The following is a 14,440-nucleotide window of genomic DNA, read 5'->3' on the forward strand; positions in this document are numbered from 1 at the left end:
CATCTTTCGAGACCGAAGTCCTGTTCATTTCAGCCTCTACTAATAGAAGGAACTTTCATTTATTTAGCAATGTCTGTGTGCCATGTAAATTTCACAACCACCATGAAATGACTGGGTTTGTTAGCTTCATTCGACAGCTTTGTAACTGAAACACAGAGAGGTTAAATAACTGCTCAGAAAGGTTAAATAACACAGTAAACGATAAAGACAGTGTCCAAGCCCAGGATGTCTGACTCTAAAGTCCACTCAGTTGACCCTTGTCTTCTGTATTATTGAGCCTTCCCAATCTGACTTCGGGCTGCTACTCCTCTGCCTGTGTCTGCCCTGCGCCCAGATCATCGTGAACAGACTTCAAGCTCCTCTTTGTGAAACCTTCCTGGACTGAATGAAATTGGCTCATCACCTTCCTTCCCCACATGAGGCTGCCCAGAGGTCCACACATCCCAGGATGAAGGCTTGCCTGACGCAATTCTGTCACCAGTGCTAACCACATAAGTAGGATTCATTGAAAGAGAAATACTTGTCTTCGGTGCCATATTATCTCTGCAAGTGTAGGTCTGCATTTGTGATTTTAGTTGTAGAATAAAACTTCTAGAAACCATGAAACCTTTCTAGCGTATGGCAATTCACTTAAGAAAACACCGGGGAATTAAGAGAAAAAAATTACCAATAACTAAGAGAGGAGAGATGATTACTCCCCCAAAACTATTCCAAGGGGTGGTTATTCCCACAAATGTGCCTAAAAACAATGGGCAATGAAGGGAAGAATGGATGTTTTTCAAATCACTTAGGCCCTAGAATTTAAATGTATATACTACATTAGGCTTCTAAGTGCAATGAACTCATAAAAAGTGACTATCTTTGTATTAGTTCGGGAATTTCAGGTCGCAGAGTTACCTTCTTGGAATATCTTTGAGCAATCCATATCCTCTAAAGAATGGTGAACCCATGTGTCCTAGCTGCCTTAAGCAACCAAGAGGATTCGCTCACTTGGGCTTTCTTCTCTTTTCCAGATCTTGGCCATTGTGTCTATCCTGTTCATCGTCCTCTCCACCATTGCTCTGTCTCTCAACACCCTCCCGGAGCTTCAGGAGACGGATGAATTCGGACAGGCCAGTGACAACCCCCAGTTGGCACATGTGGAGGCGGTGTGCATTGCTTGGTTTACCATGGAGTACCTGTTACGCTTCCTCTCCTCGCCAAACAAGTGGAAGTTCTTTAAAGGCCCACTCAACGTCATTGACCTGCTGGCCATCTTGCCCTATTATGTCACCATCTTCCTCACGGAGTCCAACAAGAGCGTGCTGCAGTTCCAGAACGTGCGGCGCGTGGTCCAGATCTTCCGCATCATGCGGATCCTCAGGATCCTGAAGCTCGCCAGGCACTCGACAGGCCTGCAGTCTCTGGGTTTCACCCTCAGACGGAGTTACAATGAGTTGGGCTTGTTGATATTGTTCCTGGCCATGGGGATCATGATATTTTCCAGCCTGGTGTTTTTTGCGGAGAAGGATGAAGACGCAACGAAGTTCACCAGTATCCCGGCATCCTTCTGGTGGGCCACCATCACCATGACCACTGTAGGCTACGGTGACATCTACCCAAAAACATTACTGGGCAAAATCGTGGGCGGCCTCTGCTGTATTGCTGGGGTTCTGGTGATTGCCCTTCCCATCCCAATCATTGTGAACAATTTTTCTGAGTTTTACAAGGAGCAGAAACGCCAGGAGAAGGCAGTGAAAAGGAGAGAGGCTCTCGAGCGGGCCAAAAGGAATGGAAGCATCGTCTCTATGAACTTAAAAGACGCCTTCGCTCGAAGTATGGAGCTGATCGATGTGGCTGTGGAGAAGACCGGAGAGCAGGCCAAGGCCAAGGACCCCACCGACGACAATCACCTGTCTCCCAGCCGGTGGAAGTGGGCCAGGAAAGCTCTGTCGGAAACCAGCTCCAACAAGTCTTATGAGAACAAGTACCAGGAGGTTAGCCAAAAAGACTCCCACGAGCAGCTGAACAACACTTCCGCCTCCAGCCCACAGCATCTGAGCGCGCAGAAGCTGGAGATGCTGTACAACGAGATCACCAAGACACAGCCCCACTGTCACCCCAGCGCCGACGGCCAGGAGCAGCCCGAGCGGCCGTCAGCCTACGAAGAGGAGATCGAGATGGAGGAGGTGGTGTGCCCGCAGGAGCAGCTGGCCGTGGCGCCGACCGAGGTCGTCATGGACATGAAGAGCACCTCCAGCATCGACAGCTTCACCAGCTGCGCCACCGACTTCACCGAGACCGACAGGTCGCCCCTGCCGCCGCCCTCCGCTTCGCACCTGCAGATGAGGTTCCCGCCCGACCTCCCGGGCACCGAGGAGCCCCAGAGAGCCAGGGGCCCCCCTTTCCTGACACTCGCCCGAGAGAAAGGCCCTGCGGCCCGGGATGCCTCCCTAGAATATGCCCCGGGCAATATAACTGGGCACCTCGATGCCAGCGGTTCCCAAAGCGGGCTCCACGGCCCGGGGCCAGCTGACAGTGCCCCCGAGAGCCCTAGGAGCTCACTGAGAGGCAGCCAGCCCCTGAAATCCAGGTCGTTCAAAGTGAATTTCAAGGAAAACAGAGGCAGTGCCCCGCAGACCCCGCCCAGCACGGCCAGGCCTCTGCCGGTCACGGTGGCTGACTTTCCCATCACCACCCCGCAGCTCATCAGCACCATCCTCTTAGAAGAAACCCCCCCACAGGGAGACAGGCCCTTGCTGGGGACTGAGGTTTCGGCACATTGTCAGGGACCTACCCGAGGGCCGAGCCCCCGGTTTCCCAAGCAGAAACTCTTTCCTTTCCCACCGAGAGAGAGGAGGAGCTTCACGGAGGTGGACACGGGGGAAGACGATGACTTCCTAGAGCTGCAAGGGCCCCGGCAGGACGTGCAGGCCGACTCCAGCCCGAATTGCTTTGCCGATAAGCCTAGTGATGGGAGAGACCCTTTAAGGGAAGAGGCCTGTGCCGGCTCTTCCTCCCCCCAGGACACAAGTCACAACTGTAGGCAAGACATTTACCACGCCGTGGCTGACGTTAAAAAGGACAGTAGTCAAGAAGGGTGCAAAATGGAAAACCACTTGTTTGCCCCAGAAACACATTCCAACCCAGGAGACACAGGTTACTGTCCCACACGTGAAACCAGCATGTGACTAGTTACAAAAGCAATAAAAAAGAAAAAAAACTTGTTTCTTAAAATTACGGTTAATAATGCCTGTGAACTAACACATGGGACGCTCGCCTCCTCCCCCAAAAAAAGTGCATAAAATGTTATTTTTGCATGGCATGAGCAGTTTAGTTTAAGTACTGTTTAAATAAAGAGTCAAGACTGCTTTTTGTAACAAACAAACAAAAATGACTGAGGATCGGTGACCAAATAAAGAGAGCTCTGCTAGGAACCAGTATTCTGCGATGTCTGACATTTTTGATCCTTTCATTTCAAATTGTAGACGGATTTTTCAACTGGCAGCTTTTCTGTTACAGTGGATTTTAGAATTTGCACATGAAAGGATGAAATGTCATTGCATGTGTTCATAAGGACGAGGAGCAAGGTGTGCTCTGAGCTTGCAAAACGCCTAACTTTGTGAATAGTGGGGCCTGGGGTGCAAAGGCATCCAGAACCTCTGGGAACAAGTTTCTGAGGCACAGGTCCTTCCTTCGGGCTCCCGCCTGGGGGAAGCGTACAGACTTCTTGTTGCAATATTGCAACCTCTTCTTAAACCATCTCCCATGTCTTGCTTTGGGTTATAAAACTCTTCTAAGTACATCTGTTTAGAGGAATACAGTATTTTTATTTCCTTGTGATATCATTCCTAGGGTGCATTTTTTTTTCTTTTTTTGCCCCTGCTTCGTTATGGCATTTGTGGTTTTATTTATCTATTATGAACATAGGCAAGATTTAATGACCAGATATCAAAACACTTGGAATTTAAGCTTGAAAATAAGGAAAAGGTTATATCATACAGCTAAACATTTTTGTAATGGCACTCCACATTTGGACATCAGTTTTGGATGTGTTGTTTTGTTTTAATTGTATGTTGGCCCTCTAGAGATGCCTGTATTTTCTACTTGTACCCAACATAATCCTTTTTATCTAAAGATCTAAAGATAGAATGCAGATATGCCAAATGGGAATTCCAAAAAGTGACTTTTAACAAACAACAGAGCTATTTAAGTAAGAATGCCATCCCCCCTCATAGAATTGGATTCAAAAAAGAGTTACCAGAGCCCTAGCCAGTTTACTCAGTGGATAGCATGTCGGCCTACGAACTGAAGGGTCCTGGGTTCGATTCCAGCCAAGGGCACATGCCTGGGTTGCAGGCTCCATCCCCAGTGTGGGGCATGCAGGAGGCAGCCAATCAATGATTCTCTCTCATCATTGATGTTTCTATCCCTCTCTCCCTCTCCCTTCCTCTCTGAAATCAATAAAGAAATATATTTTTTTTAAAAAAATTACCAGAAAAAGCATTCTGAGCTGGTAATGGGTCACCAGTATTTCCCAGTGGGGGGGGGGGGGGGGGAGGGCACACTGCCACTTTGGGAGGGCCACAGATGCCAGAAGCACCCTCCAGGAGCTGCAGGAAGTGGGAACACCCACCACCATGTTTCCAATGTCTCCAAGGGGTGGTCAAGCTTACCCTGGTGGAAACCACTTCCAGGATTTTCTACTGAGAACAGTGCAGTCCAGAGGAATTAGGCACTTGCTTTGGTGGCCCTGCTGGTAAAGTCCATGCTGGAACCCAGGTCGTTTGAATCCACTTTGCTTCACAGGAAACCAAGGCTCTGGCCCAGATACGCGGCTACCGGAAGTGTGATTCTGGATGAGCCTCAAAAACCTCCCCTGGGTCTCAGTTTTGCCCCAATAAAAACCTAGACAAAATTATTCCTTAAACCTTCAAATTAAGATGATTCATTGGTCTCTCAGGAATGTCCAAGCTTTGCCTCCGCATAATGTCTTTGTCAGTGTGTGTGTGTGTGTGTGTGTGTGTGTGTGTGTGTGTGTCTACGCGCGCGTGCGGGCACACACACACAGGGAAATAGGAAAATTCTGGGCCAAATTTAAAGCACAACTTTTTGTTTAAAGAAATAAAATATTCTAAATTGTTTTCTATTTTTAAAATATAAAAATCACTGGAAAAAGACAACCCAAATATTTAGAATCTAACTTAAGGAATAACTTTCCTTTATTAACAGAATCTGGTCATTATGTCTCAGATAATAAAACAAGTTGATCCTAGTTGAAATCCAAGCAGCCCTACTGCTAAAAAGAATTGTAAACATTTCTTTTTCACTCTTCTTAGAATTTCTTAATGGTTTTCATGTTTGTTTCAGAACATAACCTTTAAGAGTTTATGGTCCTTAGTCATCGATATTTCCATTACTCATACTTATTTTAGTGTCTAAAACTAAACGTTGGTCAGTTTTTGTAAATCTAGAGTGTTTGAATTCCCTATCTATAGTTTTTCAAGTCAAACATTTGCTTTAGATGAATAGCAAATAAGTTATGCAAATAATTGTCTTTATATCAAATCTCATGAAGCAATTATCTTCTAATGCCATATTGTTGAATCTCAATTTTTTAAAATGTATCTGCACAAGTGGACTTGTCTTATCTCCCTGGCAATTCACTGATGTCCATCTTTCATCTGCCCATTAGGCCTTCTCCTGAGAACCCTACCCCAGAATGCTTCATATTAGAGACCTTGCCTGGATTAGGAATCCTAGCCAATCCCCTCTGGGAGCATTTCTTCCTAAAAACTCTTCCCCTTTAATTTTTTTTAAGTTTTAAAGAATTTTCAAGAACATCCACTTGAAAGCTTAACCTTCAATTCCAAGCACTTCCAAGCCAAAGGTCTCAGCTATGAAAAAAAATAAAATGCTCCTCTAAAAACACTTCGACTTCGGTGTTTTACAGGGAGGCAATGCGGGAACTGAGGGCTCCCAGGATGCACTTGGGCAGCGCTTCCTAAACCTTGTCAATGAACTGCACCTGACACAGAGGATGCACGTGAATGTCCTGAACAGTCTGGGAATATACCGAGCACAGAATTCTTTTAAAGTCTTATGTTTTACATTAAAAATTCATGGAAATGCTGCATTTTGCCCCATATCATATGTTTCGATATAAAAGAAATGATGTTTTATACTATTTATCAACTAGGAAAATTGGTACTCATAACTTCAAATACCTCTTTTGTATCCCTTGGAAAAGGTGTCGTATCCCCAGTTTGCGAAGCACTGCCTGAATGGGGGAAACATGGATTGGTTCCCTGAGAGGCTGAAGGTGCCTGCTGCTGGGAAAATGTACTCATCGGTCCCTAGATCAGTGACCAGGACAATGGCAATGAGTAAAGACCATTTGAATGCACTCCGAATGGTTCCTTTGGTTCTTGGGGCTGTTTCAACAACCAGTGCAAATTGCCACAAGATTATTTTAGATCAAAGACTGAGATCAACCATAAAAGAATAGAAATGGGTGCACAGATAAATATCTTCGGTTGGATCACAACTACAAGAGTGACCTACGGTGTGAGTCCCTGGAGTTGACCTCATACATCTCTAAACATTTTCACTAGAAATTTCTCCACTCTGGCACAAGCATTTAGATCAAGCATTATCCTGATGGGACTAGGTTTAGTAACAAGCAGAATATGGGCCAAGTGTCTATTCCCATTAATTTCTTGTCAAAACCGTCTCACATGGAGACACAGGCTGAGGAAAGTTAACAACTCAGCTATTATCTCTTGGAATTTGAATAGCAAACAAAAAGCCTTATGTGTGTGAAGTACTTTACGTTTCTTGTTGCTCTTACTCCTTATAACAGCCTCCTGAAATATTTATTTGTTTATTTATCAGTGAAGGACCGGAGAGGTTATTATGTATTTTGCTCAAGTTCACACAGGTCACTGGGCAGAACCACATCATCTGTCCAACATTCCAATATACTACAGTTTGATTAGGGCTTTTTTTTCTATTAATAGCTGAAATTATGTAAATAAAACTAGAGGTGCATTTATAGTCAAGCAGTTCGTTTAAAGCAACAGTGGCTCAGACCAGATGGTGATGACTGAGGATAAATGCATCTTTAGCACATATGTTTGCCACTTTAGAATTCTGCTCATAAGGTACACATCTCTGTTAAAGGAGAGAATTCAGAGCTCATGATGAAACATGAGGCAAAGGGCTGAAGGAAGCCACTAGATTTTCTGAAACAAAAACAGGTATACTTTAGAACTGCTTCTAGTCTAATTTCAAAAATAATCAAATTTGTGATTTCCCTGTCCATTCATTCCGCAGGTATTAGGTGGGCATCCCTATATTATTAACACTAGGTGAGTGCCCCATATCTATAGAAGGCACCATGCTTGGTGCCAGGGTACAACCCCAGCCTCATGGAGCTTCCTGCCTGGCCCACTTAAAACCCGCCTAAGGATCACTTGGGTTACTGAAAAATGTCTCTTCTGGGTATGGAAAAATCACTCAGTTATCAAACCAGGAAAGCATATGACAGGAGTAAGTGAAATGCTTTTCCAACGAACTTTTCCTAAGAAAATGATGGGTGGTATTAATGGAGGTCTGATCCATAATTATTTTTTCTATTTTTTAAATTTTAATTTAATGTAATTTTTCCATCACCCTTTATCCCTCTGCTCCCCCGCCAAAACACCACACTGTTGTCCATGAGTAATCTAACCCACAATTATTTTTTAATCACAATTTAGATTTACACTTGAGAAAAAAAAATTGTTAGTCTGGTTCAATGAGGTTATACGTCATCTTTCCTTATATCTGATAAGTTGAAAAATAATTTTTAGTTCAATATGGTGTTTGTCAAATTGCTAGTAATAGTCTATAACTAATAGCTAAAGCAAAATGTAATACCAGTGAAAATCTATAACAAACTTTATATTTTAATAGTGTGTTGATGCTTATGTGGTTAAAAACAAAGCAGTTGAGTGGGGTTTTTTTACTTCCTATTGACATTAGGCAACATTTTAGAAATGTACCACTATTTTCTATTTAATCCTCTAAATTTTAAATGGAAGGTATTTAAAATTCAGTAACCAAAAGTAATTTAGCTTGACTCAAGGGATTTATTCTCTAGGTCCATGTGATTTTGAAAATATATTGGGTTGTTTTCCACTGCCACTGTCCTCACTAAGGGAGGAAGGAAGAAAGGCTACAAAACCCAAGTTTAAAAACTGGAAACATTCTTATCCCCACAGGAAAGAGGAAAGGAAGAAAAAAGAAGAAAGAGGGAAAGTTCCAACTCCAGGATCTTGGTAAACATTTTATATGGATTAACTTAGTGCTTAGTATAGTATAATGCTATCCTTTCATGGGTTTAGTAACTATTTTTCTAATTGCCTTTTGAAAACAGTCTGACTTTATTGCATAAATCTTTATTTACCATTGCCAAAAATGCATAATCTCTTCCTTGCTAAAGTGTAAAAAAGTTTAACCTGTAAATATACTTATAAATAAAGGAAGAATGTGGAGGGTGGATCTCTTTAATAATAAGACAGCCCAGGGCCACCCAAAAATATAAGTATAAAAGGAAGGAAGACTAAAAAATATGTAAGTAAATTTAACATTTTGTTAAGCAGAGAATTTATATTAGGCATATGAATATGCTTGTGTGAAATTTAGACTAGATATTTATTATTGACATGAAATTTACAATTGAGTCCATGATTCCAATTTTAATTTCTCTCCTGAAGAAATTATTTTCTATCATCTAACAGATACTTCCAGATTGCTATGATAAAATATTTCCTTCAGCAAACATTTATTGTCTACCAAGTTCCAGAGATTAATTTATATACAGTTCATTCTCTCAGTTTTACAGTCTAGCAGAGGTTTCCTGTTTAGAGAGATTATATTCCAAAGTGAAATCCAATTCCATAGGGTGAACTGGAAATCGTATGACAATATGTTTTTGAGTTTGTTGTCTGAGAATTTCTATAATCCATGTTTACCCTCATCAGACTCAAGTGATTTAGTTTAATTCTTTAATCCAGAATTTGAATGTCCACTACGTAAGCTTTCTAAATATCCATGCTTAACATTATGGTAGCTGTCTGAAATCTAGTGACAATTTATGTCAGTGTAGACTTATTTCCTTTGACCCATTTCAGCCAAAGGAAATAAGATTCTAACAAAAAATGATGTTGAAAATAATTGTTTTTATACTCCCATAACTGCTTTGTTTTATTTTTTTAAAAATCCTAGCCTGTGTGCTGTGATAAAAGCCATCATAGTCTGCTGTTGATGAAAGCTTAATGCCAGCCTGAGCCATACAGTTTTTCCCACATCCACTGTGGGCAATGTTGGCAAACGCGATGGCCGACTAGTGTTTCTTTTAGTTGTAGTTTTGCTCTGTTTCAAACCAAAAAGGATTGGAGATAGCATACAAGACAATAAAAACAGGCTTTCAAAACCAAGACTCCGGGAAACAGACACGGAAGGGTGGCAACGGAAAAGATTCAGCAAGAATATCAAGATCCCACCATCCCGCTTATGATCCATGTTGAGTGCCCTCTAGTGGTCAGTCCGAGGGATGGTGGAATTCCCTATTTGCCGAGAAAGGATGCAGTAAACAAGAGCTTGAAAGTTCTCTACCACATTCCACCTTCCATTATGTCTGCATGCAGCCAAAATCACATGTACACCCCAGATTTTTTTCTCAGTGATCATGTCCCAGTTTCCTTTTTCTTATTCCAAAATATCCGATAAAACTGTTGCTACCTTCCACACAGCACTTTCAGAATATTGCTACCTGCTGCCTCCATCAAAACAAAATCACAAGTTTGGCTAAATATTGAACAGTGCCCTGTTCTGTACTCTTAAATATGCAATAGATGCTACTCTGACCCTTCTACCATTATTGGGAACCTAAAAGAGAACTCAAAATAGTGATTTTTTTTTTTAAAGAATCATGGACCTGTTGAAACAAAGCTACTGGCTGATTAAGTACAAAACCCACAGTCTCCATTCTACCTGAAGATACAAGGAGAGCCTGAAATGCCCCTGAATTGACCCGAGAAGAAACAGATGCTCCTAAACTCCAAGAGACACCTGAGGGTGCTGGCCAGAAATTCTATTACAGCCGGGTTTCTGCCATCTTTAAACCAAGGTGCTTCTAACATTCTTATTTGCAGCATCTGGGTTAGGCTATGATTTTAACCTGCAGATTATAACCACGTCAATGTTTAATTGAAATTAGGAGGAATTTTTGTAAAGAAAACAGATACCCAGAACATAATATGTACTAATATTACCTTAATTACTTATCCAACAAAATGCTGTGGCCAGAATTAACAAATATGTCTACTATGAAAATCTCACTAAAGAATTGGCAAGATCTTTGTATTTAGTTCCAAGCCAAAGAGAGGGGGAAACCTGCAACTTATAAAACACTAGGTTTGTCAAATAATAGCCAAGTTTCAAACTTATGCAATTTTAAAGAGGTATGATATTAAACCATTAAAAATTCAACACTGAATGTATAAGAAAGGTTTATTGAGCAAATATAAGGTTCCATTAGCACATCGACGCATTTTTAATAAACTTGCATTGAACTGCGTAATGACTGTGCCTGCTCCTCGCACCTTGCTTTCAATCCAGAAGCTTTTCTGTTTTATATCATTGCTGTGTGTCTGCTTGCTTGCTTTGTTTTGTTGGAAGAAGTAAGGATGTGTGGGCGACTGTGTTTAGAGAGCACAGCTATTGGACAACTTATTAACACTACCTATTGTGCCCTGGCTACCATGGAAACCATATGTGGAGGTGACCTGCTCTTCTCACTTCCTTCCACCTTCTTTTCGAGAGTCACCGTCCTGGTCTGGAAACAGATTCTTTATGATGAAACCTCAGATCCTGCTCCTGCAGTATCCACCAGCCATCCTCCCCTAGGGTCTGTCTGATGATAGTGTTTCAGGTGTCAAGTCAAGGGCAGGACCAAATGAGCCATTAGCAATGGTTCAATGGTGACAAGCATTTCAGTCAGGGGAGACAAATATTACCTGGTAGTTTTTTATATGGTTCATGGCCAAAACTGTAATACCAATTTAAACAAAACGTGAGCAAAAGATATTAGGGGTGGACAGAAGATCATATTGAAAAATTGTACTTTGCTGTACATCCAATTGGAAATCGTATTTGGATTAGAATACTTTTTAAGTTCTTTCACATAAAAAAAAATACCTTTAGGTGGTCATTTAAAATTAATATTTATAATTTGCTAGAAATATAAGCTTTTTAAAGACTATGCTAAATTAAGTGAGATGGTATATAGTAAAGCACATAGCATAATACCTAAAAAATAGGTATTTTTTTCTTTTAAAAGTATTCCAAAAGAAATCATTTGACTCACATTTGTGTGCTAATTACTTAGTCTTCTATAATTTTTCTGTGGCTTCTTAAACAGTGAAAATTTTAAACTTGTGTGTGACTATAAATGTAAGTTTTCACTCACTGTTACAATAGAAAGCATTTTATTTCTAAATCACATATGGATGTATTTTCACCTCATGTGGCTTTAAAGAGAGTTTAACATTATTTAGACAACATGCTATGAAAATTAGGTAATGCAGGGCTGTTTTTTTACCTAACTGCCTTATATTTTTTTAATGTTTAATAGACAGTTGTCAATATCTTCTAGAGAAAAATCAGCTTCCTAGACTTACCAAGACTTTAGATATATTATCTATTTGAAAAGTCTTTTACACCATCTTTATTACCACAAAATGAAACATACTCAGTCATTGTGTGACTATGCCCCATACTGTCCCATCTTTATGCTTTAAATATCTGTAAACCTAAGGATATATTTCATAAAGTGATTCATAACCAAAATTGATTCCACAGTTCCCATAATTGGCTATTTGCCAAAATAATCTATAAAATGAGGATAAAAGCTTTCAGTGTTAAAACACACACACACACACTCCTCATCAGATGTTGTTTTTATATCATCTACAATGTAGATTAGCATTAGGCTTCAGCAGAGATTTTTTGTTTTACTTGTTTGTAATGTTAAAATCTTTTTGACCAAGACTAGGAGGAGGCTCATTTTCTACTTCAATTTGTGTAAAATGCCGGGTCACACACATTTAGATAGAGCCCTTATTTCCTAGGGAAGCATGGGGCTGGGTGAAGACCCAGGACTGTCTATAATGCAGCACATGTAGGTTCCTTATGCTGACTAAGGGCAACTGCTCCAGCCAATCAGGGCTCACTGTGGAGCCAGGGGATGCAAGAACTCTGATATTAAGGACAGACTGGCTTTGGGAAGATCTTCCATTGCATCTGCAAAGGAGTTACCTAGATATGCTAAACTTCCCCTTCAGAATATCCAGGGTCTGTCATTGGTAAACTGAAAATGAAACTTTGATTTTTAAAAGGGTTTGGGAGGTTTTGAGTTTTGTTGTTGTTTTTGCTTAGGAATTTTATGAAAACTTTTGCACAGTTTCATACAACATTTAGGGTTCCAATCAATTTCTATGCTTTAAAAAACAATCCAGGTTCTAAAGCAATTGCATGACCGTTTAGATCTTATTGCCATTTAGTTATAGCCTAACAAATACTGTATTCCTCCCCGATTTCTTGAAAGATCAAGTTCCTAGCTTCGTAAAGAGTATTCCGGTGAAGCATTATGCTGCCCACCCAGCTCACTACACGTGTTTATTACCTTTTTCTACGTAGCTTACGTGGAAACTCAATGTTGACAGGCCTTGTCTGCTGCATTGAAAAGCTGCCAGCGTGACTGTCTTGTCTCATCACGTACACACAGTATGTCATGTACACACAACGGTACTCATGTGACTGCGAACCGCTCACCTCCAGCCCCAAAGAGGCCTGAGGCAGCGCAGCCACGCCTTCCGTTCAGATGGCTCATTGTCTGCATCATTCCCGTCTGTGCGTTCTTTACTATAAGTTCTGACGCAGTACTTTTACCTGTTTTTTTCAGGCTTGTAATACAAAGCTCTACATCGCATCCACATTCTAAACATGTCAAGTAACTCAGTTTAAAAAGCGTTGCCTCATAGCAAAGTGCATGGGAGTAGCGACTGGTTTTCCCAGGTGATGGCTGCGATGGTTTCCCACTGCCAGAGTAGCCCCCCCTTAGGGGTTCCCTTCACCACGATTCTGTGTCCAATACAAGGAGGCAGCCTGGTGAATGCTTACCTGCCTGGCATGAGCTTTTCGCACCAAAGGATTTACGTCGCTCAGGAGTGACCCGTCTGGTGACGTCCAGTTGTCAGGAGTATAGATTATTTTCATTCTGGTCTCTGAAAACTGAACTTGGTTATAAAATTAACATATATAGACTTTTAAAGGCCAGGACAGGGAGGTGTATGGAGGTGTGGGGAAGGGGGTGGGGGGGGGGAGTTTCGGGAGATGGAGGGAGAGGAGAAAAGAAAGAAAAAAGAAAAGCTCATAGAGAAAGGCAAATATGCAAGTGAGTTCAGTGGGGGACCTGAAGTTTATATCGTATTTTTTAAGTTGACTGGCATTGGGAAGCGCGCAGTTGATGAGTGCGCATGCAGACGTGTGCTTGGGATCAAGAGCAGAAGCCTGAACCATCCGATCTTTTGGTTAGCTAGAGCCATATATTATAAAAAACAAGTACGCCTAACTCCCAAAACTCATTACTTCAATGTTTAATGTTAGGATTATCATCTTATTGTTAAACTCAGGACAACTCTGTGAAGATTCACAAAGTAATCTTACGGTGAAGCTGTACAACCATGAGTAATTAATGCACATAAAAAGCCTCGCGGGGAATAATCATGGGTGATTTCTCTATAAAACAGGTTGATCTACAACCTATTTTTCTTTCTCAAGTTGTAGAGATTTCAATAGTTTCTAAGTCCCTCACATCTTCCAGATTAAAAACATGTAAGCTTATTTTTAAAACCTAGGGAATACAGAGTCTCAGAAATTCAAAGTTAAATTAATAGTTCTTAAAATTGCTATCCATGTTAAGTAATGCAATTTCATATTTCTAAGTTACACATGGTATTAGATGTATAGGTACAGTTGCACAAAGCATCCTTCCCTTTTATTCATGTTTGAGAGGGTGTTCCTACAACTCTATGTATGCTCTGAATGCTGCAGGGAAAAGAAGCACAATAAATATTTTACTTTTTAAGATTTCTCAGTTGAGTTGTCCTGTCCTGACTACACACACAACAGCATTAATATTTCATCTTGCACTGTGTTGAAACCCTTTCAATACAAATCCTCAGTAGAAGCTACAGCTTATTCATAAGTGCTAAGTCTTGTCTCATTCATCTGCCTGAACATGCTTTGTTTATCTCATCATATTTGCAAACGAAGTGTTTTGATTTCAGTTCCGTAAAGAGGATACGATTTAGCCTACTCATGTTTGTTCAGCTGTCCATCCTGCACCATTAAT

General features: G+C 41.2%; 1 protein-coding gene across 1 annotated transcript in view; it reads left to right on the forward strand.

Moving 5' to 3' along the window:
• KCNB2 (potassium voltage-gated channel subfamily B member 2) overlaps positions 1–3,170 on the forward strand; it is a gene marked incomplete at both ends in the record, with an annotated part of 315,420 nt that extends 312,250 nt beyond the window's left edge. Inside the window, one exon of the mRNA XM_079796675.1 lies at positions 1,014–3,170. Coding sequence (XP_079652801.1) covers positions 1,014–3,170 — 2,157 coding nt within the window. The remainder of the gene's footprint in view (positions 1–1,013) is intronic.
• Positions 3,171–14,440: the final 11,270 nt, after the last annotated feature.

Source organism: Cnephaeus nilssonii, assembly GCF_951640355.1.
Source record: "Cnephaeus nilssonii genome assembly, chromosome: 18".
Classification (NCBI taxonomy): domain Eukaryota; kingdom Metazoa; phylum Chordata; class Mammalia; order Chiroptera; family Vespertilionidae; genus Cnephaeus; species Cnephaeus nilssonii.